This window comes from Terrapene carolina, unplaced genomic scaffold (assembly GCF_002925995.2).
Source record: "Terrapene carolina triunguis isolate 2854851 unplaced genomic scaffold, T_m_triunguis-2.0 Scaffold838, whole genome shotgun sequence".
Taxonomy (NCBI): Eukaryota; Metazoa; Chordata; order Testudines; family Emydidae; genus Terrapene; species Terrapene triunguis.
Genome location: NW_020665189.1, coordinates 8,885,861 through 8,911,413, shown reverse-complemented (window position 1 = coordinate 8,911,413; position 25,553 = coordinate 8,885,861). Strand labels below are relative to the sequence as shown.

At 41.1% G+C, this 25,553-nt stretch overlaps 1 protein-coding gene across 1 annotated transcript; it reads left to right on the top strand.

The window, feature by feature from the left end:
* Positions 1 to 5,281: 5,281 nt before the first annotated feature.
* On the top strand, positions 5,282 to 20,853 carry LOC112110929 (kazal-type serine protease inhibitor domain-containing protein 1-like). Its single transcript, XM_026660845.1, has 4 exons — positions 5,282 to 5,741; positions 15,235 to 15,395; positions 19,445 to 19,589; positions 20,723 to 20,853. Exons 1-4 carry the CDS (start codon positions 5,282 to 5,284, stop codon positions 20,851 to 20,853), a joined length of 897 nt encoding a protein of 298 aa, XP_026516630.1.
* Positions 20,854 to 25,553: the final 4,700 nt, after the last annotated feature.

The following is a 25,553-nucleotide window of genomic DNA, read 5'->3' as shown; positions in this document are numbered from 1 at the left end:
TTTCTCATGGGTTCATGCACTTTGGAAATGGTTCCTGAAGGGTCATGGTGATGACCATTTAATAAAATACTGTTACACACTTTAAGCCACGTTTCAATTTAAGTCATTTTTTAAAATGGCATAATTGGATGTCTTGCTTGGGGTTGCTACCTGAATAGAGAATCAGAAGGGGACTGGTTAGTGAGGGGGGAAAGGAAGGAGTGTGGTCAGACAAGGAAGGGGTGTGATTCAATGGTGAAGAAAAACTGTGGAAAGCAGGGTTGCAGAGTGGGGTCTTGGAGATTGAAGAACAAGGAGAGTGGGGTTGGGTAAGGCAGTACTTTGCCCTGGAAGGGTATTTCAGAGGGTTGGGCATTTCAGTCTGAATGGGCAATACATATTGTAAGAAAATTTATGCAGAATAACCAAGTCACCAATATGACCCGATTTTTGTAAACCTTCTCCATTACCCTCTCTTCTCTCCCCCCCCTCCCCCCCCCCCCCCTCCTTGAGCCATGTTTACTGTTAGATAAGTTCTTTAGAGCAGGAAGCATGTCTTCCTATAAGTCTGTGGCAACAATAATCCTAACCTTATTGATAAGGACACAATTTTTAACAGCTTGTTGAATTTCCATTGTGTTCACCACAGGTAGTGAGAAACTCAATGTTTTAAAAACTCATTTGACATGGCTTTAGAGACAACCGATCTGATTTTCCTCTCACTTGCATTCATTTAATTCCATTGACTTCAGTAGAGTTAATCCTGAGTTACACCAGTTTAAGTGAGAGCAGAATCCGACCTAATTTTTAATTACCTTATTTACAGTCTTTAATTCAGATATTTCTTGAAGATTTAAGTGACATAGTGTTTTACATTGGCTATTCAGTGAAAACTTCAGGCAACTGCCTGGCTTTAGTAAGGAGTCCTTCCTAGCATATTTTTGTTTCCCAGTTCTTTCTGGCTTTGAACTCATGTGTTACCTATTAAAAGAGAAGTGCAAAGTTCTTTCCTACTTATTAACATCCTGAATGTCTGCACCGGGATCTTCCCCAGTCTAACTTCTCTCTGCAAACATGGATCCCTACAACAAGGTCCATTCATTTTTCACTGCATACAAACCTCTGAAAACTTCTGTGCTTTACTGTAGATTTTCATCCACTGCATTTCCAAGTAATGAAGTTGACATTGACATTTAGAATCTGTAATGCGAAACAATATGTGCAATTATATTTTACACTTCTACATCAAATTCTAAAATATATTAAATGGATCAAGAAGGTGGGATAAGAATCTGTTTTCATTAATTCACTAGTCACATATTTGCTGATTCTTAATGTTCAGAGCATCACTTACATATTTAATTTACTATTTTATAGTGTGACCCTACAGTCAGAGGCAGTGCACAGTACAGAATATGAATTAGCCCAGCCATGATGTAGACAATATGAAGTATATCACAGGACTCTTCCAAGCAGGCTTTAAATGTGGGCCCTCAAAAGTTAGGAAACAAATGAACCATTTTAGCTGACATTCCACAAATTCAGTTTGAGGCAAGCACCCGACATGGAAAATTTGACCCCAAATGGTTAAAGTTTGGCAAAATTATGGAGAACTGAGAGCATGGTTTTAAAAGGGAATGGGTCAGGCAACCTTAATAACAGGCAGCACTTTTACAGTACATCATTTACAGAAAATAAATAATCCAATGACAAAAAAAAATCACAAGATCAAGAGTACAGCTCCATTATTTATCAGTCATGCATTTGCATTCCACTGAAGGCAACAGACTGTGGGAGACTGAGGTGGAAACATCACTTTCAGGACTGGTGCTGGAAGGCTGAAGCCCCTGCACCTGCACGAGGCCCTGAGCTTGAGTGGTCCCCACAGGGTTAGAAATTTATTTTTCTAAGCACACACAGAGTCAGCTCCTCATATAGCAATGAGGCACTGGGCCTCATTCTGAGAGCTCCACCTCCATCTTCAAACATGCTCTGGTAAGACATGAAGGGCAAGACATTCTGAGGTGGGTGATGTATCCCAGTGCTGGGGGGAGAAGCTCCAAGGGGAAATTTTCTCCAGCTTCTCACCCACTGACAATGGTGTTTTAGCCTGAGGGCCTTCCTCTAGGCTTCCCCGTGGTGGGTGAAGGGCCTTAGTGTTGGGCTTTTCTGTTACATGAGAGGCCATAGCAAATGGGTCCAACAGGGAAGTCCCCAATGTTTTTGAACCTATCCTGATCACTATGTTGAATGCCAGAAAGAGCGTTAGCAGAAGGTCAACAGATGCAAAACTCTTTACTAGATTACTAAAGCATTATATTTTTTAATTCTAATCCTGTCCTCCAACATGCTTGCAACACCGTCCAGTTTGGTGTCCTTGGCAAATTTTATGAGCATACTCACCACTCCATTACCCAAGTCATTAATGAAAATATTGAATAGTATCAGATGCAGGACAGAACCCTGCAGGACTGCACTAGATACATCCTCCCAGTTTGATAATGAATCATTGATAATGACTCTTTGAGTACAGTCTTTCAACTAGTTATGCACCCACCTTATAGTAATGTTATCTAGGCCAGATTTCCCTAGTTTGCTTATGAGAACATCATGTGGGACTGTGTCAAAAACCTTACTAAAATCCAGCTACATCATGTCTACTGGTCCCCCTTCCCGATCCACTAGGCCAGTAACCCTGTCAAAGAAGGAACCTGAGTTGGTTTGGCATGATTTGTTCTTGACAAATCCATGCTGGCTATTTCTTATAACTATTATCTGCAAGTTGCTTACAAATTGATTGTTTATTAAATTGTTCCAGTATATTTTCTTCCAGGTATCAAAGTTTGGCTGATCAGTCTATAATTCCCCAGGTCCTCTTTGTTCCCCCTCTTAAAGATAGGTACAGTACTATGTTTGCCCTTCTCCGGTCTTCCAGGATCTCACCAGTCCACCATGAGTTCTCGAAGATAATTGCTAATGTTCCGAGACTGCGTCAGCCAGTTCCTTAAGTAACCTAGGATGGATTTCATCAGGCCAGTTTGAATACATCGAACTTATCTAAATATTCTTTAACCTTTTCTTTCCCTATTTTGGTTTGTGTTCTTTCCCCCTTGCTGTTGATATTACTTGTGTTGAGTACACCTCTATCCCGATATAACGCTGTCCTCGGGAGCCAAAAAATCTTACCGTGTTATAGGTGAAACCGCGTTATATCGAACTTGCTTTGATCCACTGGAGCACGCAGCCCACCCCCCGGAGCACGGCTTTACTGCGTTATATGCGAATTCGTGTTATATTGGGTTGCGTTATATCGGGGTAGAGGTGTATCTGGTCACCATGAGCCTTTTTAATGAAGACTAAAGCAAAATAGGCATTAAACACCTCCGCCTCCTTGATGTCATCAGTTATTAGCTCTCCTCCCCCTCTAAGCAGAGGACCTACACTTTCCTTAATCTTTCTCTTGCTATGAATATGTTTAAAGAACCCCTTCTTGTTGCTTTTTATGTTCCTGGCTAGGTATAACTCATTTTGTGCCTTAGCCCTTCTGATTTTCTCTCTATATATATTTGTATTATTCTTTTGTACTCCTCCTTCATAATTTGTCCATGTTTCTGCTTTTTGTAGGATTCCTTTTTGCTTTTAAGGCCATTAAAGAGCTCCTGATGAAGCCATGTTGGCCTCTTACTATTCTTCCTGCCTTGCCTTTGCACTGGGAGCGTTTGCAATTGTGCCTTTAATATTGTCTCCTTGGGAAACTGCCAGCTCTCCTAAATGTCTATATCCCTTAGATTTTCGTCTCATGGGACCTTATCTACCAGTTCTCTGTTTGTTAACGCTGCTTTTTTTTTTTTTTTTTTAAGTCCACTAACCTTATTCTGCTGCTTTTACTCCCTCCTCTCCTTAGAATCATGAAATCTATTGTTTCATGATCACCATCACCCAATTTGCCTTCCACCTTCAGATTTGCCGCCAATTCCTCCCTGTTGGACAGCATCAGCACGCTAAACTGGCTGTCCTCTGGTTACTTCTGGAACACGAAGTTGTCTCCAATATATTTCAAGGATTTATTGACAATTTTGCATTTTGCTACATTACTTTTCCAAAAGATGTCTGGGGAGTTGAAATCCTTCCCTTAGTGGGGCGTGCTCCATTCCTGTCCACTTGCACCGCAAAAAACAGCTTAGACTCTACTGGTTAGGTAGCCATGCTATGCAGTTTATTTAAATTCCCTCCACCACCTTTAAATTTCCACACAGAAGTACAATTTATCATTGTACTTGTATCATCAGCCCTCTCCCCAGAGCCTGAGAGACGATGAGGTCTCCCTTCCTTGGGAGCTCTGAATCTGGGCTCAGCTAGCCCAGTTCCTCTCCCCTGTCACTTTCTTCCTGTGCCTTTTTATCAGTCCTCTGTTTATGAGCTAATTAATCCTCGAGCACCACCCAACCTGCCAGCCTGATTAGATAACTACATTCCAATGACCAATCAGATCACTCTGGGGGACCTAATTAGTGCTACAATGATCAGAGTGCTGGCTGACCTGCTAGCTCCCAGCACTGTCACACCCCTATTACTATTATTTTCACAAAGGCAGGGGGACAGAGCCAGAACAATGAATCCAGGGACCCACCTCCATGTTTGAAGTTCAGATCTGGATCCAAGTGTGATGGCTTGGGGCCATCTCTATAAAGGATCCATAATGGAATTATGAATCCAAACACATGCAGACTAGGGAGATATTTGGACCTAAACCTTGATCCAAATGTCCTGGCTCTGGCTCAGCTCTAGAGGTAAGTCCCCTGCTGTTTTGGGCATTGGTTTCCATCCATGTTTAGTTCTTTGTGACTAACACTATTAAGGGAGTGAGAGAAAAGAGGGAAATAGAACAAAGCATGTACTTCTCTGCTCTTTCATCAGTTCATTCTGTACCTCTTCCTACAGCGGCTACAATATAATGTTTTTCAATAGAACAACTCTGCAAATTTGGCTCAAGGAGACCCTGAGCAAACAGCATTTCACAAATCTTCAAGTCAGCTGTCAGAAGGGAAGTGTGTTTCATATGTATGCAAGACCTGCTTTCCAAACTACATTAGAGAAAAGCTTCTAGGTTTGTATGCGTTTTTATTGATCAGTTCCAGATCAGGAACCTGATGCTAATTTCTCTTTAAAGCCTCCACAGTACATTTATATTCCAAAAACAAAAAAGGAGTGTGACGTTTTCTCTCTTGCTGTGTGTGGGGGGGTTCTTCCTCCCCCCCTTGGTTTTACTCCAAAGACCTTTGCATTTCATTACATTCTCAAGATGAAGGTTCTGGAGGTTATAGTAGTGCTGGTAGCCCTGGTACAAGTTTCTCAAAGTTTCCCCACCTTGTACTACAGGAGTTGGTTGAGATTGTTAAGGGAAGGAGATAGCTGTGGAAAATGCAATTTGGAACTTTGCTCCAAGCCTACACACTGTCCAGCCGGGACTGTGTTAGATCAGTGTGGCTGCTGTCCTGAATGTGGGAATGTGGAAGGGCAGATCTGTGACTTGGATAAGGTCAATCATTTCTACGGGCAGTGTGGGGAGAACATGGAGTGCAGGCTGGATGCCGATGAAACCAAGTTTGGGGAAATCCCTGAACCACAATGTGTCTGCAAATCCCAGGAAAGTGTCTGTGGACCCGAAGGCAAGACCTATGCGAACATCTGCCAATTCAATGAGGCTTACTCTGAGAAGAGAAGAAATATCAACATGAAGCACAAAGGACCATGTGAATCAGGTAACATACATAGACATGTATACCAAGTAAACTGTTCTCTAAAGCAGATATATAAAGGAGACAAAGATTTGATGTTAATTTCTAGAAATATCTTTTAATGTTTCAGCCTACTTACAGCAAAATAATGCTTCAGCATCATTATAATTACTGTACTACTTCTTTGAGATTTAAACAAGTAGTTCATCAGCTGGTGTTTAATCTTGTGTGTTGTAAGCTTCTATATTACCATAGTATTGTAAGCTTCTATATTACCATAGTGGATTTTATATCACACGGTCCTCCGAATATGTGGAATGTGAACTTGTATATTATACAAGTTATATGTAAAGTTATATATGACCATAATTGAATTAATATCACAAAGTCACTAATAAGTGAAAGATGTTCAGAGTAGCTGAGCAGAAAGTGAAATGTGGTGAGGGTCAACCACAGAGATAAAAAATCTTTAGAATTATTATTATTTAATGCCTGAACTGATATTGCAGAGGTGGGTAGCAAGGCAGGTCTCAGTTAATATGGTGATGGAACCGGAATGGAATAGAATAGAATAGGGTTTGGAAGTCATTTAAATAAAGTTCCATTCTTGATATAAAGAGTTAAAAATAATGTAACAATGATTTTTAAAAGATCTAAACACCCACTGATGATTACAAATCCACACATTAGAACAGAATCAAACTGGAATAATTTCCCTAAAGGCAGTTGCATTCATGTTGATTATATAGAATTATGAACCTCATTTCAGTTTGTTGAGGCTTTAAACTAAATACACCTTTTGGCTATATTTTATTTGCATAGGTAAGAAACAAGCATTCAAATGCAGCTACACTGCTTGGCAGGGTGGTGGGAGAGAGAATGAAGTGGTTAGGGTAGTTACTTGAACACTGGCTGTTTTTACAGTCTGATTTTAATGTGATTCATCCTTCAGGAATTAGTATCACCATCTCACATAGCAGATTTCTGAGTGACCTAATGCAGAATATGGAGAGAGGTCCAAATTACACACAGCTAGACACAAATAAGGACTCAGAATGCACATATAGAGGGACGTTCTATACAAGATCTCAAAGTGTATATAAGTTTGCAGTTTATGTGAGATTATATGTAGAGTTCTCACACAAATCTGTACACATGCATATGCATATTCCTGTTTAAAAATGTAATGATGCATCATCTCCTATCAATTGTTTTATATAGTACAAAATGTTGCTTGGAAGTAGCCTCATTTCTTTGCAGAGAATTTTAAGCTTCTTGTCTCTCCATGACTTTCTCCCCTGAAGTTTATTTAAATTGTTTGCTTGTTTTACTAAGCTGGAATAGTAAGTGCTGAGTGCAAGCAGAACCAAATGTACAGGATCCTCAGGTTTGCACATCAGCAGACATGCCAAAGAACATTCTCCAAATGTTACAGCCCCACTGCCCCTTGGAACAGAAAGGATATTGCAGAAGACGAAAGTTGCACTGAAAAAATGTGCTTGAAACTGAAGATCCAGAATACTGAACTTTTCCACTGATAGCCTCTTGCGGGGCCAGATTCAGAGGTGCTAGAGGTGATAGCTTGTACGTTGGTTACTGGTACAGCATTTGGCACAACAGCCTATAGTCCTCGAGGGCCATGTCGTATTTCTGCTGGGCTCTTCCCATTCTTGGCTGTGAACAGACAACTCTGGGCCAAATTCAGAAGTGATATAAATGGTGGTTTTTGTGACAACTCTGGTCCACATATATTTGCTCCCTAGACCCAGGGGGCAATTGCATAAGGGTGGAGGTTCATTGTCAGGGGAGGGAACACAGCAATCCCCCGCTCCTGTAGGGGGTTTGCCAAGCATCTTTAATTTGTGGCCTTGGCTCCATAGGAGTGTTGCTGGCCAAGGAGCTCAGAATGTGCGCATCCATTGATTGTCCTGCTCCCAACCTCCCTTCAGCCATCTCAGTGCCAGGCAGTTCCAGCCCCCCAACAGAGTGGGGGTTGTTGTCTGCCAGCCCAGCACCCACTCCAGACTTTGTCATGAGGATCCTCTATGCTGGCAGGAGGGAATCCAGCTACAGGGACTCCAGCTACATGAATTTACATTCATGCTGTAATGGAGGAATTGTTGCAGGAAAAGCAACCAACTAGAGGATGCAAGATAAAGTAGCTCCCCCTGTCTCCATCTCACCTTATCCTCTCCAACCTTACCAGAGTCCATGTTGACTGAGGTTTGGTAGCACTGTTGTTCTATCCCATCTGTTCATTCTCCTCTCGTGGCATTAGGGTGACCAGATGTCCTGATTTTATAGGGACAGTCCCGATATTTGGGGCTTTGTCTTATATAGGCACCTATTACCCCCCCAACCCCCGTCCCGATTTTTCACATTTACTGTCTAGTCACCCTACCTGGCATGCCAGAGCTCCATGGGGAAAGGTTGATACTGACTCTCCTAATGTTCCTCTGCAACCACGCACACAGTGTGGCATACATAGAACTAGTCACTTTAAAGAGAACCTTGGTGGCTTTAGTTTTTATATTCTCCTTGCAATTTACCAGTCAAACATTGGAGTGGGGAGCATGCAGTGCGTCCTCCTCTGGCCACACCTTCTATTCCTTAGCAATCCCATTTTCTGCTCTATACACTGGTGTGAACAAGGGCAGCATATCTGCACTCCAGTATATTTACAAGTGCTCTTGCAGGTGGTAGGCAGCTCAAGCCCTGATTCTGATCCACTTTGTAACTGTGTAAATCAGTAACTCCTGGATCCTGGGAGTTAGACTACATGACCCTTGCAGTCCCTTCTAACCCTATGATTCTCATACTGATTCTGCCCCGTCTGTCTGTCTGGCCTTGGAAAAGTTATTTAGCCTCTGTGTGCCTCAGTTTCTCCAAGTGTAAAATGGGCATAATAGTTCTTGCCCACTTTTGTAAAGCACTTTGCAATCTAAGGATGAAAGCACTGTAAAAATTCACAGTATTGGTATAGCAGCAGGGCAGAATATACACCTTATTTTATACTTGTGCACTGTGCAATGGACAGGATGATGGGACTTTATAAGAACTTCAGCATGTTTTACTTTAGGACAATAAAACTATATGTGATCTTAGGGGAAAACATTAAGAAGTTACCAGAGGCTGCCAAGCTGTCATGCAAAGCTCTTTGAATTGTCTTCCGCCATGTGAGAGAATAGATAGGATTTCAAAGAGGAATATTTGCTTAAAAGCCAAGTTCCAAAGGGTAAAAAAGGCATTTTAGCTCTAAAGTGGCAGAAAAAAGTAAAAGATTAAAAGGTATTTTAAATCTTATGTCACTAACACAAATGCACAATGATCTAGATCAGGATAGTACATTGAATGTGCTATTCACCATTGCTCTGTGTCTTGTGAGCTTGTTTACAGTGCTGCAAAGTTTGTGTAAAAGGCCGCCATTATGTTGTGGCAGTGTTTTATACCAGTTTCACACAGCAACTCCAAAAGGTGTAATGCAATGGAAAGTCTAGGCCCTGAGATTGGCAATTTATCTGTGCCTTGCAGGGCCGGCTTTAGGAAGTGCGGGGCCCAATTCGAACAGTTTCGACGGGGCCCCGGCAGGGATGACTAAAAAAAAAACGACGTAAAAAAACCACGTGGGGCTTATACTCACCAGGCGGTGCTCCTAGTCTTCGGCGGTGGATCCTTCACTCGCTCCAGGTCTTCGGCGTCACTGAAGGACCTGCCGCCGAAGTGCTGCCGAAGACCCGGAGCGCCGCCGGGTGAGTAAAAATGAAAAAGAGCCTCTAGCCAGGGAAGGGATTCTCGGCCACTTCTCCCCCTGCCACTGGGCGCGGGGCCCTCTTAGGCGCGGGGCCCGATTCAGGGGAATTGGTGGAATTGGCCTAAAGCCGGCCCTGGTGCCTTGGCATTCTGCTGGTTGTCCTTTGAATGAGAAACAGTTGCTGAGCACTGATCTGTATCTTTTGGTAGCATTCTGTAAATATATACATCATTAATCTCAATGTATGTTGTTTTCATACTTTTCCTTCAAAGCATCTCCTGTCCTAGGGATGCCGAATAGATTAATTGTATACAGCAACTGATGAATGAATAAATAAATAACAATAAACTCCTTTCATCACAAGAGCAGACTTTTATCTTCTGTCTGCCACAAAAACACACACACACACAAAGTCAAAGTCACACATGAGAAAAGGCCCTTTTTCCTTCCCCAAAAGGTTGGTTTGATCAATTTCTAGCTTACAAATAATAGCTTACAAAGATTAACTGTATTGATGACATGCAGATTCTCCACACTTAATACATCCTTTTTCAAACCTTTGCTGCTGTTGATTTCACAAAGCAATAGACCCACCCCACAGCATTTCTCTTTACAGTCAGCAGCACAAAATACCAGATTATTTTAATGGGAATTTTATACGAAAGGAGCAAAGGAATAGTTTACCACCTTGTGTGCATTCTGTTACAAATCAGACAAATAACAGTAAACATAAATATCATAAATATCATATAGTTGGAGAAATATACCATTTTGTTGTTACCAAATCAACATTCTTTTGTTTGAGTTTGATGTTGGATTGAAAAAAAATATAATATCACTTAGAAAATGATTTCTGCACTTTTTTCAATAGTTTTGGGGCTAATGGCTATTTTTCTCACATCTGTGGCGGCAGCGATAGGTGACAAATACATAGTAGGGTAAAATTCATGGCCAATATTTTCAAAAGCAACTAGTGATTTTGAATACTCGCTCTTCCTCTGAATCAGGCCCCCTTAAAGCATCTCATGTTGGGCACCCACAAATGGAGGCACCCCAAATCATTAGTCGCTGTTGTAAATCCTGGACCATACTGCTGGCTCGGAGTGCAAGTCCACTACCTGGTCCATGGAGAACTTGGGGTCATCTATAGCTCATCTTCCCCAACCCTTTGCACGGGTGCTCAAGAGAGAGGTTATAAGGGAAGCAGCTCGGGGAAGATGTTATTTGGTAGATAATGCTCCAAAGCCAGAAGTCTGGGAGCTTTGCTGTTTCATCTCTGATTGTGTTGAATGATCTTCCTGTCCTGTCATAAGCATTTACCTTTGCTGAAGGGTAACTGTGTCCTCTTCTCGTGAAATAATTCTACAAGTAAATAGCTTTCTGAGGTGAACTATGTGGGGGAACATACTCCCCTGCAACCCAGACTGAGAGCCCTGATCACTAGTCTTTGGCTAGTTTCAGAGTAGCAGCTGTGTTAGTCTGTATCCGCAAAAAGAACAGGAGTACTTGTGGCACCTTAGAGACTAACAAATTTATTTGAGCATAAGCTTTCGTGGGCTACGGCCCACTTCTTCGGATGCATCTCTGGCTACTACTCTAATCCAAGTAAGGTTTGAAGTAAGTGGATTCATCCACTTGGTAGACTCACTGGGTATGTCTATACTGCATTGTATACCCAGGCTGTGGGTATACAAGCCCGTGCTTGAGCATCCACACTGCATTGTAAACCTGAGTTAAAATTGCTGGGCTCGGGTCTCACAGCCATGCTGATGTGTCCAAACTACACTGTGCAGACCTTCTGACTTGGGTCTGTGGCTTGAGCTGATTCCACACTCCAAAATGACAGGGCTTGGTCCTGAGTCTCAGTGGGACTCCAGTTCTTACTCAGCACCGCTAGCAGAGTCCATGGGTCTGAGTCCAGAGGGGATCCAGGCCCCAATCAAACTGATTTCTGTTTGGCTGGAAGAGGGGCTTGGGCTCAAATTTCTGTCTGAACTCGGGTTTATAGTGCAGGGTAGACATACCCACTGTGGCCGTTCCCCCAGCCTGGTCAAGAACTCCCCACACTTACTCCCACAGAATGCCACTCTGTGGCATGGAAGGCGTTGCAAACCCCAACCTCCCTACCCCTGTTGCCTCTTCAAAGCTTGTCCTCATTGACTCCCCTACAGAAGCACAACCGGGATGTTTCAGGCCTTATGCTGTTGGTGGAAGGGGAGGCTGGATTTCAGTCATAAAGTCTGTGCCAACCTAGAATGAAGCGAAACAGATACACTGCATGTGAGATGTTCCCCTCAGGAAATTCTAGAGTAAGGTATGTGTATTAAGGGTAAAGGCACAGTTATGTGAACACAGACACACATGCAAGGCCAGAGTTGTAGGTATGCAAAATCAGAAACACATGCAAAGGGAACTTTTAAAAATCTGGCCTTCAATACATATTGTTCTTAAAGTGCTGGCTTACTTGAGTTCACTTTGCCCTTGCAACAGGCAGCAAGATGTTTTTGTGAGACCAGATTCTTAAATCATTCTGGGTAATTTTTTAATCTGTTAGCACCTCACTTTTGATTAGAAAAGAATTAATGGACACAAATCTGACATCAGGAATCATAATACTCAAAAACCAGTGGGAGAACACTTTAACCTGTCTGGCCATTCTATGACAGACCTGCGGGTGGCTATCTTAAAACAGAAAAACTTCAAAAACAGACTCCAACGAGAGACTGCTGAGCTGGAATTGATATGCAAACTAGACACAATCAACTCAGGGCTAAATAGGGATTGGGAATGGCTGAGCCATTACAAACATTGAATCTATCTCCCCTTGTAAGTATTCTCACACTTGCTTCTTATCAAACTGTCTGTACTTGGCTATCTTGATTATCACTTCAAAAGTTTTTTCTCTCTTACTTAATTGGCCTCTCAGAGTTGGTAAGACAACTCCCACCTGTTCATGCTCTCTGTATGTGTGTATATATATCTCCTCAATATATGTTTCACTCTATATGCATCCGAAGAAGTGGGTTGTAGCCCACGAAAGCTTATACTCTAATAAATTTGTTAGTCTCTAAGGTGCCACAAGTACTCCTGTTCTTTTTGCGGATACAGACTAACACGGCTGCTACTCTGAAACCTCACTTTTGATTGGAATTGTTAAATACTGCAAATAATTTGTGAATATTCATTCAAATTCCAAGTGCCTGCTTGATTTGATCAAGTCCATATACCTTTCTATTTGCTATGGGTGTGTGAGCTTGCACAGTGCTGAATGTTCTGGCCCTGATCCAGCAACATTCTTAAGCACATGCTTCACATCAATCAATCAGATTGCTCATGTGCTTACAGTTAAGTCTGTGTTTGAGTGGTAGATGGGGGGCTAGAGTGCTCAACACCTTGCAGCACTGAGTCCTGTTTGCAAACAGCCACACAAGCAGGGTTGTGTTCACAGGAATATCTGGAAAATTTGAGTTCTTCAGATGAATACTTGGATCAGCATCTGAGCACAGGTATCCAGAAGTAAGATTCACCTGTTTAAAAAGTTTCTCATCCAATCTGTGAGCAGAAATAACTATCTACATAACGACTAGTGACAAGTCAAGGTAAACATTTTGGCTCCCTAGGCTTACCTGTACTTCCATGCGGAGTCCCATTAAAGTCAATAGAACTACCAGTTGTAAAGTTAAGCAAACGTGAAAATTTCTCATCCTAACTATTCAATGTATCCTTTATGAATTCTGAGTACATTAGGCAACTCTGAAAATCTCAGCCCTAAAGGATTTGAATGCCTAATTCTCATTAAAGCTCATGTGAATTAGATGTTCAAATACTGTAGTCAGTTTTGAAAATCTGAGCTTAGAAGAAAACCAGGATTGTTTAATGAGCAATACATAAACAGCAAATGAGATAAATTTGCTGGATATTTTCTCTGCAATGCATAATTTGATCTGGTCTGTATTTGATGTTGTCAGCACCTAACTAGATCAGTTATATCTGACTGCATGTATTGAAGCTATTGTTTAGAAATCTGGAGCATTGCTGTGACAATTTCAGCTGCTGAAACATTCATTCTGCAGAGATGTATTGACTCAAATATTACAGGCAAAAATGTATTTATTTACCAAAGCTCCCATCTCCAAGCATCTGGGACACAGGACAAAAAAACAACAACAATTAAACCCAAACTGGACCTAGTGTCCCAGAAAATACAGATAACTTTAAAAAAAGATAGGAAACATATGTTCGACTGAAAAATGTGTTAGTTGTGGACAAACATACTGGGGGAAAAATGCAAATAGAGTGCCAAAAAGTAGGCTATAACAATGATCATGTTGTTTTTTTTTCTCTGATTGTTGATGTAACAAATCATATAGTATGTTCAGTACATGCATAGTACATGCTGCATATGTACATTCAGTAGATGCATTCATGTACATTCAGCCTGACCCTTATCCTTTAACTGTTTATTTTCTTATTGTGTTCAAAGCACTGGATGGGCTCCCTCTTGTGGTTAATGTAAACCTTTTCTTCTTTCAGCCAAACGTGAAAAGCTAGTGAATAAATTAAGGTAGCTTTGAACTACAGTATAGCTGTTTATTTTTTATTGGGTAAAATGGTTCAGATAACTGGTCGTTCATAAGACTGATATTCTACTGTATTAGTATTTTATTACCTTTATGTAACATGCAGAAAATGCATTCTTTGCTTTTTCAAAACAAAGCACTGATATGTGCTCAAAAATATTAACAATTTTTAACATAAGTTACATTAAGCTGTGATCAAATTAGGCAAGATAGAAAAGGCTTAGGCCCAGGTATTTTAAGAATTGCTCCACTCAATGTTGCAATTCCTCATTCTGCATGTATTGATCTCATTTATAACCTCTGTAGCCCGGTATAAGGTTATATTGCGTGTTTGCATTGTAAACTTCTGTAACTGTGTAACTCACCAAACAGGAAAGAAGCATTAATTAGTGTAAAGTGCCGGTCTTGTGGACAATGGAGCCTTTGGAAGCAAATGAGCCATTGTGATATCTCAAAAGGACAAAGACTTTGATTACCTTCCCCACTGGCATAAAGAGGAGTCAGGCACTGACACTTGTTCTATCAGTTTGGAGTCTGGGGAGAAGGGGATAAAAATCTCTGACAAGGAGAAACTTGATTCTTTTTGCTGCTTGGACTCTAAAGGGGCAAGAATCACTAAGCAAAAGCCCCCCCAGCTGTTTTGCCTGGGTTAGCCCCAAAGGACATATAAAGTCAGCTTATGACAGCAATTTCTATTATCTTTTGAAACTCAAGACTGATACTCATTTATTTGTGTATGTTACCTGCTTTAACCTCATAACTCCCCTTTTTTTCTTTTCTTATTTAATAAACCTGTAGTTAGTTTATTACAGGATTTGCTACAGGCAGCATCTTCGGGTTGAGATCTGAGTAAGTGACTGGAAGTAACCTGAATATGGTTGGGATATTTGGTATAAGTGACCATCTGTGATGCCTGGATGGCAAGATAGACCGGAATGCCCAAGGGGACTGTCTGTGCCTCCATGGTAAGACTGTTATAGTACATTCGGAGTTCACACTTGTTACTGGGTGGGTGAAACATAATTATAGAACATACCATCAGTTTGGGGTGTTTGCCAGTCTCAGGGCAGACTGTGAGCCGCTCCAGACTGCATGACAATATTGTTTGACATTTTCTTACTGCGTACAGGCAATTGCATTTTACCACGTCCATCTATCAGGCTCTTTTCATATTGGTTCCTTGCAGCTCCTGTTATTTCTTTGCCACCTCAGGATGCTCAGAACTTCACAGGTAATGACATAATCTTTGGCTGTGAGGTGTCCGCCTATCCTATGCCACACCTTGAGTGGAAGAAAAAAGGGAATAAAATGTTTCTGCCAGGAGATGATGCCCACATCTCAATCCAGGTAGATTATGCTTATTCCACGGACCATATTTTTTACTATTGAATTGTGGGGAGGAGATGGAGGGTTAAAGAGGCTGTGTCATTTTTACTGCCTTTCTCCTGTTGCAGAGACAAGTTGGGTGAGGTAATATCTTTTATTGGACCAACTTCTGTTGGTGAGAGAGACTGGGTTCAGGTCTCCTGTTGCTTCACTACATAGCCCAGTTTATCTGCATATGATAAAAGATTTAGAAAACCTGACCTATGAGGAAAGATTAAAAAAAACTGGGCATGTTGAGTCTTGAGAAAAGAAAACTGAGTGAGGACCTGAGAAGTCTTCAAATATATTAAGGGCTGTTATAAAAAGGATGGTATCAATTGTTCTCCATGTCCACTTGTGGTAGAACAAGAAGTAATGGGCTTAATCTGCAGCAAGGGAGATTTAGGTTAGATAGTACAAAAGAATGGCATACTGGGTCAGACCAAAGGTCCATCTAGCCCAGTATCCTGTCTACCGACAGTGGCCAATGCCAGGTGCCCCAGAGGGAGTGAACCTAACAGGTAATGATCAAGTGATCTCTCTCCTGCCATCCATCTCCACCCTCTGACAAACAGAGGCTAGGGACACCATTCCTTACCCATCGTGGCTAATAGCCATTAATGGACTTAACCTCCATGAATGTATCCAGTTCTCTTTTAAATGCCGTTATAGTCCTAGCCTTCACAACCTCCTCAGGTAAGGAGTTCCACAAGTTGACTGTGTGCTGTATGAAGAAGAACTTCCTTTTATTTGTTTTAAACCTGCTGCCTATTAATTTCATTTGGTGACCCCTAGTTCTTGTATTATGGGAATAAGTAAATAACTTTTCCTTACCTACTTTCTCCACATCACTCATAATTTTATATACCTCTATCATATCCCCCCTTAGTCTCCTCTTTTCCAAGCTGAAAAGTCCTAGCCTCTTTAATCTCTCCTCATATGGGACCCTCTCCAAACCTCTAATCATTTTAGTTGCCCTTCTCTGAACCTTTTCTAGTGCCAGTATATCTTTTTTGAGATGAGGAGACCACATCTGTACGCAGTATTCAAGATGTGGGCGTACCATCGATTTATATAAGGGTAATAATATATTCTCCGTCTTAGTCTCTATCCCCTTTTTAATGATTCCTAACATCCTGTTTGTTTTTCTGACTGCCTCTCCACACTGCGTGGACATCTTCAGAGAACTATCCACGATGACTCCAAGATCTTTTTCCTGATTCGTTGTAGCTAAATTAGCCCCCATCATATTGTATGTATAGTTGGGGTTATTTTTTCCAATGTGCAATACTTTACATTTATCCACATTAAATTTCATTTGCCATTTTGTTGCCCAATCACTTAGTTTTGTGAGATCTTTTTGAAGTTCTTCACAGTCTGCTTTGGTCTTAACTATCTTGAGCAGTTTAGTATCGTCTGCAAACTTTGCCACCTCACTTTTTACCCCTTTCTCCAGATCATTTATGTATAAATTGAATAGGATTGGTCCTAGGACTGACCCTTGGGAAACGCCACTAGTTACCCCCTCCATTCTGAGAATTTACCATTAATTCCTACCCTTTGTTCCCTGTCTTTTAACCAGTTCTCAATCCATGAAAGGACCTTCCCTCTTATCCCATGACAACTTAATTTACGTAAGAGCCTTTGGTGAGGGACCTTGTCAAAGGCTTTCTGGAAATCTAAGTACACTATGTCCACTGGATCCCCCTTGTCCACATGTTTGTTGACCCCTTCAAAGAACTCTAATAGATTAGTAAGACACGATTTCCCTTTAGAGAAACCATGTTGACTTTTGCCCAACAATTTATGTTCTTCTATGTGTCTGACAATTTTATTCTTTACTATTGTTTCGACTAATTTGTCCGGTACCGACGTTAGACCTACCGGTCTGTAATTGCCGGGATCACCTCTAGAGCCCTTTTTAAATATTGGCGTTACATTAGCTATCTTCCAGTCATTGGGTACAGAAGCCGATTTAAAGGACAGGTTACAAACCCTAGTTAATAGTTCCGCAATTTCACATTTGAGTTCTTTCAGAACTCTTGGGTGAATGCCATCTGGTCCCGGTGACTTGTTAACGTTAAGTTTATCAATTAATTCCAAAACCTCCTCTAGTGACACTTCAATCTGTGACAGTTCCTCAGATTTGTCACCTACAAAAACCGGCTCAGGTTTGGGAATCTCCCTAACATCCTCAGCCATGAAGACTGAAGCAAAGAATTCGTTAGTTTCTCCGCAATGACTTTATCGTCTTTAAGCGCTCCTTTTCTATCTCTATCATCGAGGGGCCCCACTGGTTGTTTAGCAGGCTTCCTGCTTCTGATGTACTTAAAAATATTTTATTACCTTTTGAGTTTTTGGCTAGCCGTTCTTCAAACTCCTCTTTGGCTTTTCTTATTACATTTTTACACTTAATTTGGCAGTGTTTATGCTCCTTTCTATTTACCTCACTAGGATTTGACTTCCACTTTTTAAAGTAAGTTTTTTTTTTAATCTCTCACTGCTTCTTTTACATGGTTGTTAAGCCACGGTGGCTCTTTTTTAGTAGAAAATCTTTCTCATTACAAGGATAGCTAAGCCCTGGAACAGGCTTCTATGGGAGGTTGTGGAATCCTCATCACTGGAGGTTAAGAACAAGTTGGATAAACACCTGTCAGGGATGGTCTAGGTTTACTTGGTCCTGCCTCAGTGCAGGGGCATGGATTCAATGAATTCTCAAAGTCTCTTCCTGCTCCACATTTTTATGATTCTATGAACGTCAATAACAGGATACAACACTATTACAAAGCCTATGTTGTTATGATAAATAGCTTGCTAGCAGGGGGGTGCTACCGTATAGTCCTGCCTGGGGAATTAAGAGAATTCTGCTTTCAGAAATGCTTGATGAGAGAGGACAGCATATGTAGAGGAAGAAGTAAACCCTGAATGTTGCACTGTCTTGGCTCTCTCTAATGGATCTGGTCAGGATCCAGAAGTCCTTACCAGGCGAAACTCCCATTAACTTCATTGTGATTTTTGCCTGCATAAAGACAAAGAGGAGCTGGCTCTCTGATCATTGGCAGTTAAGTAGCTTCTGTCAAGAATAAAAGTGTATATTAAATCTAATCCAAGAGTGTATGCAAGGGTGGTGTACCCCATGCTGAGGAAGAAGTTCCTCCACCTCCTTGTGTGGCAGGAAAAATAAGAGCTTTCTGGCCTGGAAGGTGAAGTGACTGCTGGCCTCGGTAGGGGAAACAACCTTTAAAAGGAAGTGTTTGGGTTGTAGGAGGGGCCCTGGATTCCAGAGGTGAGAAGACCTCTGCCTGGACCTGGGTTGAGAGGCCCTTTGTCACCTTTTATGCTGTTCAGACCTGGGCACTGTAGGCAAAGTGAAACAAGTTTGCTTTGAACTCCTGGTCATATTTGGGATTCACCACCCTTCTGGAGCCAGAGCTTCCATAGGCCCCTGCCTGGAAAACATGGAGCCTAGCACTCAGCCAGCTCAGTGCAGGAGCCAGCTGGTCCAGCCCAGCGGGAAGGGCAGGGTCTCCTCCCCTAAAGACAATACAACACCTATGATTAGAGGGGAGCAGTATCCCCTGGAGAATGAAGGTGGGGCTGGGTCAGCTGGTCACACCAGAAGACAATAGAGGGACAGAAATCTAAAAGCCACCATTTCCACCCACCTGTACCCTCACCCCCAAAAGACTTATAAGGATGAGAGGCCCAGGTGGCCTATGGAGAAGCTGACATATGGAGCAGAAGTGGAGTCAGGTGGGGGGCTGGGGATGCAGAGCAGGGAGGGGGTCAGGGCTGAGTGTTGGAGAAGTTTGGGGAAGTGGGCAGGGGCAGCATGAGTTGAGGGGGCACAGGGCAGCAAAGGGGGGGGGCACACAGGAGTAGATAAAGCTTGGAGGCCAAGGGGCAGGGGCAATGTACAGTAATGGAGAGCAGAATTTGGCTCCAAACATAATCCAGGTAATTACCCTTGTGAAAAGCATCCTCTTCTCTGGTGTCTGCTAAATCTTGACAGTGTATCTGCCTTCTCTCAGGCAAGAGGTGGGCCTAAGAAGTACGGTGTGACAGGGTGGCTGCAAATTCAAGGCATCAAGAAATCGGACGAAGGCATCTACATCTGCCAAACAAAAAACAAGTATGGCACTGCATATGCATCTGCAAGACTGAAAGTCATTGATGGTAAAGTGTTTTTCTTTTGAGGTGAAGAATTTTCAGCATTTGGTTTCAACATTTAGAGCCCGGGTTTCAAATGCTTCTGCCTCGCCTGGTAAATGCAAATCCTCTGTGTTTGCACTTAAACTGATGCTCAGGTGCATAAAGCAGGCAATTGCCCATCAAACTGTGTGGATCTGTCAGGGGCTGAGCGCCCTCAGTTCCCACAGACTTCACCTCACAGGGATTGGCCCTTATATGCTAAGGTGAGTGTCCAAATGTGAATGTCCTATTAAGAGGCCCACATTTGTAAACTGTGTTCTGTCACTCTATCCTTATCCCTTATCTCTTATCAGCTCTAGGTATTTTTAGTCAAAAATGTGTATGAAGTGCAGTAAACAAAAAAGGATAAACTGGTTAATATCATGGGAGTTTGCTACAATTTTCACCTTTTTCCACCTGAAAGACACTGTGGATCACAGCTGTAAAGTTGTGCCATCCCTTTTTACACAACCCCCCTTTGACCACAGGTAGAGTTCCATACCAGAACCATAGCTGCATGTGGTTCTGAGCAATTCTTAGAACTTCAACAATTCTGTTTAATCATTTACTTTTTGAAAAATTAGGAAGGAATTTGAAATTGCTTTTAATAAGCGTGCTTAGAGTAACATATGAAGTAACTTTTACTATTTATTTTTGATTGGGTACAGTCCTGGAGGCTAAACTCCTTTTGACTCTAAAGAGAATTGTGCTTGCATTGCATGGGCAGAAGCAAGCTACATTGTTCATATTTCGCTCTTGATATTGGCCTCTTCTCTTTGCCAAACAATGGGCTTGATCCTACAATGGTAATTTCATGTGCAGAGCACTTGCAGGATCAATTCATGGTTTACTTGTGTTTGGAATAGAGTTAAAATAGTTGTGTTTTCCACACTTGAGAGTGGGAGAGAGAGATAAATATGGCAAAGCTCTCATTGACTTCAATGATACAGAAACAAGCCATCAGATATTGCCTCTTTCTCTCCAAAAGAGAACTTGCTAACCCATTAACAAGTGTGTTAACATGACTTTAGAATTCTACAGTGAGCTTATCTTCCTCTTAGTTCTTGCTTTGTGTATGTTCCTTTTATTGTGGAGACAATTTATGTCTTGCTGTGCAGGTTCATCCTCTACATTTCAGATTTCTGCTGGCAGCAGAATCACAAGCTACACTACAGATTATGGAGACTATTATGACCATACTGAAGAGGATGAGGAGGAAGAATATGAATCTGGGGACTATGAACATTGAAATAAGCTCCTATGATAGTCTAGATATATTAAGGGTCCAATATCCTTCCCTTTCAGCTGTATTTACCAGTGTGATCTGTTCTGTAAAGAGTCCCTTCCTTCCCACAGTTTATATAGCACTCTTCTGGAATTTGCAGGATGTGCTCAGTCATTTGGCCAAAGAGTACTGTACTACATATCGGTAATAATAATCAGATAGACCATAGGCTGGTATTGTCAGACGATTGAACACAACTCTTAAACATGGACCTGCCTATTAAGTATTCTGAAAAAGATCCTCTTCTCCATTTTAATTTTTTTAAATGTTGAAGATTGGATTAACAAAATCAGTTCTGAAACTAAAGGAACTCTTTACCTCCCATCCATTATCTTCTTTCTGCATTGCCCATGTAGATCTCAAGAGAGCAGTCACAAACACAAGTAGTTACGATTGCAAAATAGTTTCAAATTAAACTTCTTTAACACTTTCAGGAAGACTTTCCTTTTCTGGTTTGATAGCTTCCAGGGTTAGTCTCAGCCAAAAGTGAATTGTCTGTTTTTTGTTTTTTGTTTTTTTTTGAGCTGAGTGCATGAAACAATTACACTTTTCCCATTGTATAAAAACAGCAGGTCTCCTAAGTCGTCATGCTAGTCCGGGGCAGAAATTTACTATCTGACAGAAGGGATCTGGGACCCAAGGAGCAGTGAGGGAAATCTAGGGCTTCCTGTGTAACCAAACCGACAGACATACTGTATGACTCCACCCAGAATAATTTATTTACCTCCTATTCTTTCCCTCGATCATCACTTATGCTTTAAGCAGAATTGTGTAAGGTGGGGATTTCTACGAATTAATGTGGAGTTAGCAGGGGTGGCTACTCCTGGTCTCTGTCAATGCCCTTCAGACACATGGAATTCCAACTGTACAACGGTCACATAGACAAAATTCTGTGGGCTCCAACACTCACCTTTTCTGGGATGCTTCCAACTAGCAGTGCGTTTTAGCTGCACACACTTCTGATCCCTCAAGATATTGCATTCATGGAAATGCCAAAGGCATTTTTTTAAAAGCACAAAATTATTTATTTTTTAAAATATTCTGGGAAAATTCACATACATTTTCCAAGCAATCTAAATCATTGGCCATGTTCCATATGGTCAATCTAATGTGACTCTAGGTGCCTTCGGTCTTGTTTCTCCACACATTTAAAACTTTAACATTTGGAATGTAAAATGATAGCCCTTAAAAACTTGCCAATAAGATTTAGATAACTAAAGAATTACCTGAGGCCAAGATATTCAATAATGGGTTCCTGTAATTCAACTCTTAAAGCCAAATCTTGGGCACTAAATAAGTGTCCTGGTTTTCAGACATGCTGAGCACCCATTACATCCCATTGCATCTCTGCAAATCAAGCCACTTATTTAGCTGCCTAAATATGGACTTAAGACCTAAACTCTAGGCACCCAGTGTTTAAAGTATTGGCCTCAGTACTTGCAATCTTTCCTCAGTATTTCCTATACTAAATACAGTGATGTATAATAAATGCTGGAAATAGTGCGCTAATATTCTCTATTTATCCAACTTAAAGTTAGGAAAGTTTTAAGTGCATCCACTGAAAATGGTGCATTGACTTTACATTAATTTTAGTTTTTTGCATTTAGTGCGTATATAACATGGGTGTTCTGAATGTATGTACAGTGAAGTTTGAACATCTCCTTTACTCTTAAGATGTTGATTTTTCTGCCATATGCCATTGGAAAATTAAATTTTCCTTAGATTTGCAATAAAGTCGTAGGCTGGATATGAACCCGGTTCATAGGTGCTGGAACTAAGGGTGCGGGGGTGCTGCAGCACCCCCTGACTTGAAGTGGTTTCTATTATATACAGGGTTTACAGTTTGGTTCAATGGCTCTGAGCACCCCCACTATAAAAATTGTTCCAGCACTCATGCCCCTGTTTGCCATGAGGTATTAATGAACTTCATGCAGATAATAAAGAAATATTTGGGGTTGTTGGTTTTTGTTGTTGTTTTTGTAGATTTCCTAGCATGATGTTAATTTAGGAATGAAGTGCATGCCATGAGGTCATTGACAAGATCATTTGACTTAGGTTTAAAAGATGGCTTTGGATTTAACCAGTGGCCTTAGTGTTATAAGCTATTACCAATCTTTCTACAGATAGGCCAAACAACTTACATTTTTGTATATTAGCTAAATGTTTATTAATTTAAAAAGAAACTTGATCAGTAGATTTTATTAATTTCTAAAATGTAATCTATTTCTATTGAAAATACCCAATCCATAGACATGGAGTTCTAGGGGATTTATTTGTTTGTTTGTTTGTTCATTACTACAAACAAGAGATTACCAAAGCAAATCATTTAATTGTGGTAAAGTACATATCAACACAGGGGACCAAAATATATTATCTTCAAAACATTATCCATGGAGACAAACTAGAATTCTTTATGGTCTCCTGCTGTTAATGCAAAATTAAAAACAGAAAGAGAATGACAGCTGGAGGAGAAAAACATATATCATACTAGAGATGTGTCAAAAACTGTACAGTTGTATGCAAACTAGAAAATTTGGCTGGATTCTTTTTGACCACCCTCAGAGAGCAAACATTTCCAAAGCATAGTTAAATGTATTTTGTTTGCGGATGTGTGTATTTGGGGTAGTTTAACCACTACATTGCTGTGTTATTTATTGCCATGAAATTCTTATTCCTTTCAGTGGAAATATCGTGCAAAAAAAAGTGAAGTAATTCAAGAAAGAGGGCATACAACAAGCTGATCTTTTCTTGGCTGCTTTCTCTCTCTCTTTTTTTATTTTTTAAATCAGACCTTTCTAAATTAAATAAAAAGGATACAACAGATTCAGCCTTTTTCAGGTGGGATAACAATATGCATAAATACAAACAAATAGATCCAATTTAGGGTTTCTCTTTAGCAAGAGGTGTAGTCAAATAACCCCGTAACAACAAATTCAGTAGGATGGTGCCATTCCACACAGGAGAAAATGAGACACACGTCTGAGCTGGAAATAGTACGTTAAAACCACAGGGAAGTCCAAGTGAGACCTCTTATTAGGAACAATGCATTCTTAGTTCCCAGTCCTGCTCCCATGGAAGCCAATAAGAGTTTAGCTATTGATTTCAATGGAAGCATGATTAGCTATGATGCCAAAACCATGCAGCACCTTCAGAACAGTGTCTCCAATGTGTCCTACTGTCCAGCTTCCAGTGTAAAGGTGGGCAAAAGGCATAAAAACTCTTTTTTAATTGTTATTTTTAAGAAACTGAAAAAGGGTTTTGTTCTTTATATTCTATTGTCAGTGGTAGAATCTCCCCACAAAAAGCATCTGAGTCTTGGTTTACATTTGCCCTACTATCCTCCATCTGGGTCTCTAATGGGGTTTGGAGGTGGTTTCACTGAGGGTTTAGAAACACACATGCACTCTCCCTCTGATTATGTTTGATTTTAAATCCCGGGAGTTTCCTACTTTTTCTGCCCTTAAAATGATTGTGCTTGCTCCCTATGAAGACTGGATCCTCAATGCAACCAAGACAAGCAGCCATTTTAACTGATACAGCCACACACTAGAGAGTGGACAAAATTGGCATGATCTCCATATTCCCACAGGTGAACAATGGTGTCACTCTCTAATACTCCCAATTCTGCCCAGCCCAAGAAACAAGAGCTTTAAGTTTGCTCCAGCATTGCATGTTGACTGTCCTTTGAGCAAGGCATTCACCCAGAAAAAGGTTGCTGTTGCTTATCTTAACACTATGCCTATGAATCTCAGTGCATTTGTAGTTATTTTTTTAATCAGCTCTATTATCACAGTATTGCTGCCTCACTATGCAAATATCCTAACCTGCTAATATGAATGAAGGAGTATTGTAATATACAAACAATTGTGTTTAACACAAAACTGAATAAAACCAAAGGCTTAATAATTTACTGTGAAAGACATAATACATTTAAATAATCCAACACTAACACATTTGATTAAGAGGGGCCCTTAATATTACAAATCTTAAACCGGTAAAGGTATTTATAAGTTTTTGTGCAGCTAAACGTTACCTAGCCACTATAGTCAGTGGACCAAGCTAAGAGTTGAGATACACACACTTCTGAGCTCTAATCCTCTCTCCCTGTGTAGCCTTTTGGCAATTCACTTCACTTCTCTGTCTTGTCTACAAAATGGGATGTTGTGAGGTTTAATTTGTTGCTATCTATACTGTGTATGTGTACAGCACTGGACAGGAGCTAGTTCTGCTAGTTTCTGAGGTGACTTCCACATGGATTACCACATTATACAAGATCCCAGGAAGAGATGACACAACCTTTGGCCAACTCACAGCTTGATCAAAATGTTTTACCACTACAGGTGTTACTACATGTAGATAGTGGCAGGGAGCTAGAGTATTGTTCAGTTCTCAGAGGAGTGGACGCTGACGATGAGGTGTGTGTTCTAGTTACTTGCAGAAAATGCTGGGCATTATCCACTGGTACAATGGCCTCCTGCAATGTCTGGGGCAAGTGGTGGAGAGTGTCAAGAGACACTTGCCAAGAAAGCTTGCTGAAAGGTGAGGCACTGTATCATGGGATAGAGCTGGGACAGCCCTCTGAACTGATGCAGTTACAACATGTGACCTCCTATCCACAGTGAGGAAAAAGCATCATTCTCAGCATTTGTCCACCCAGACCAGAG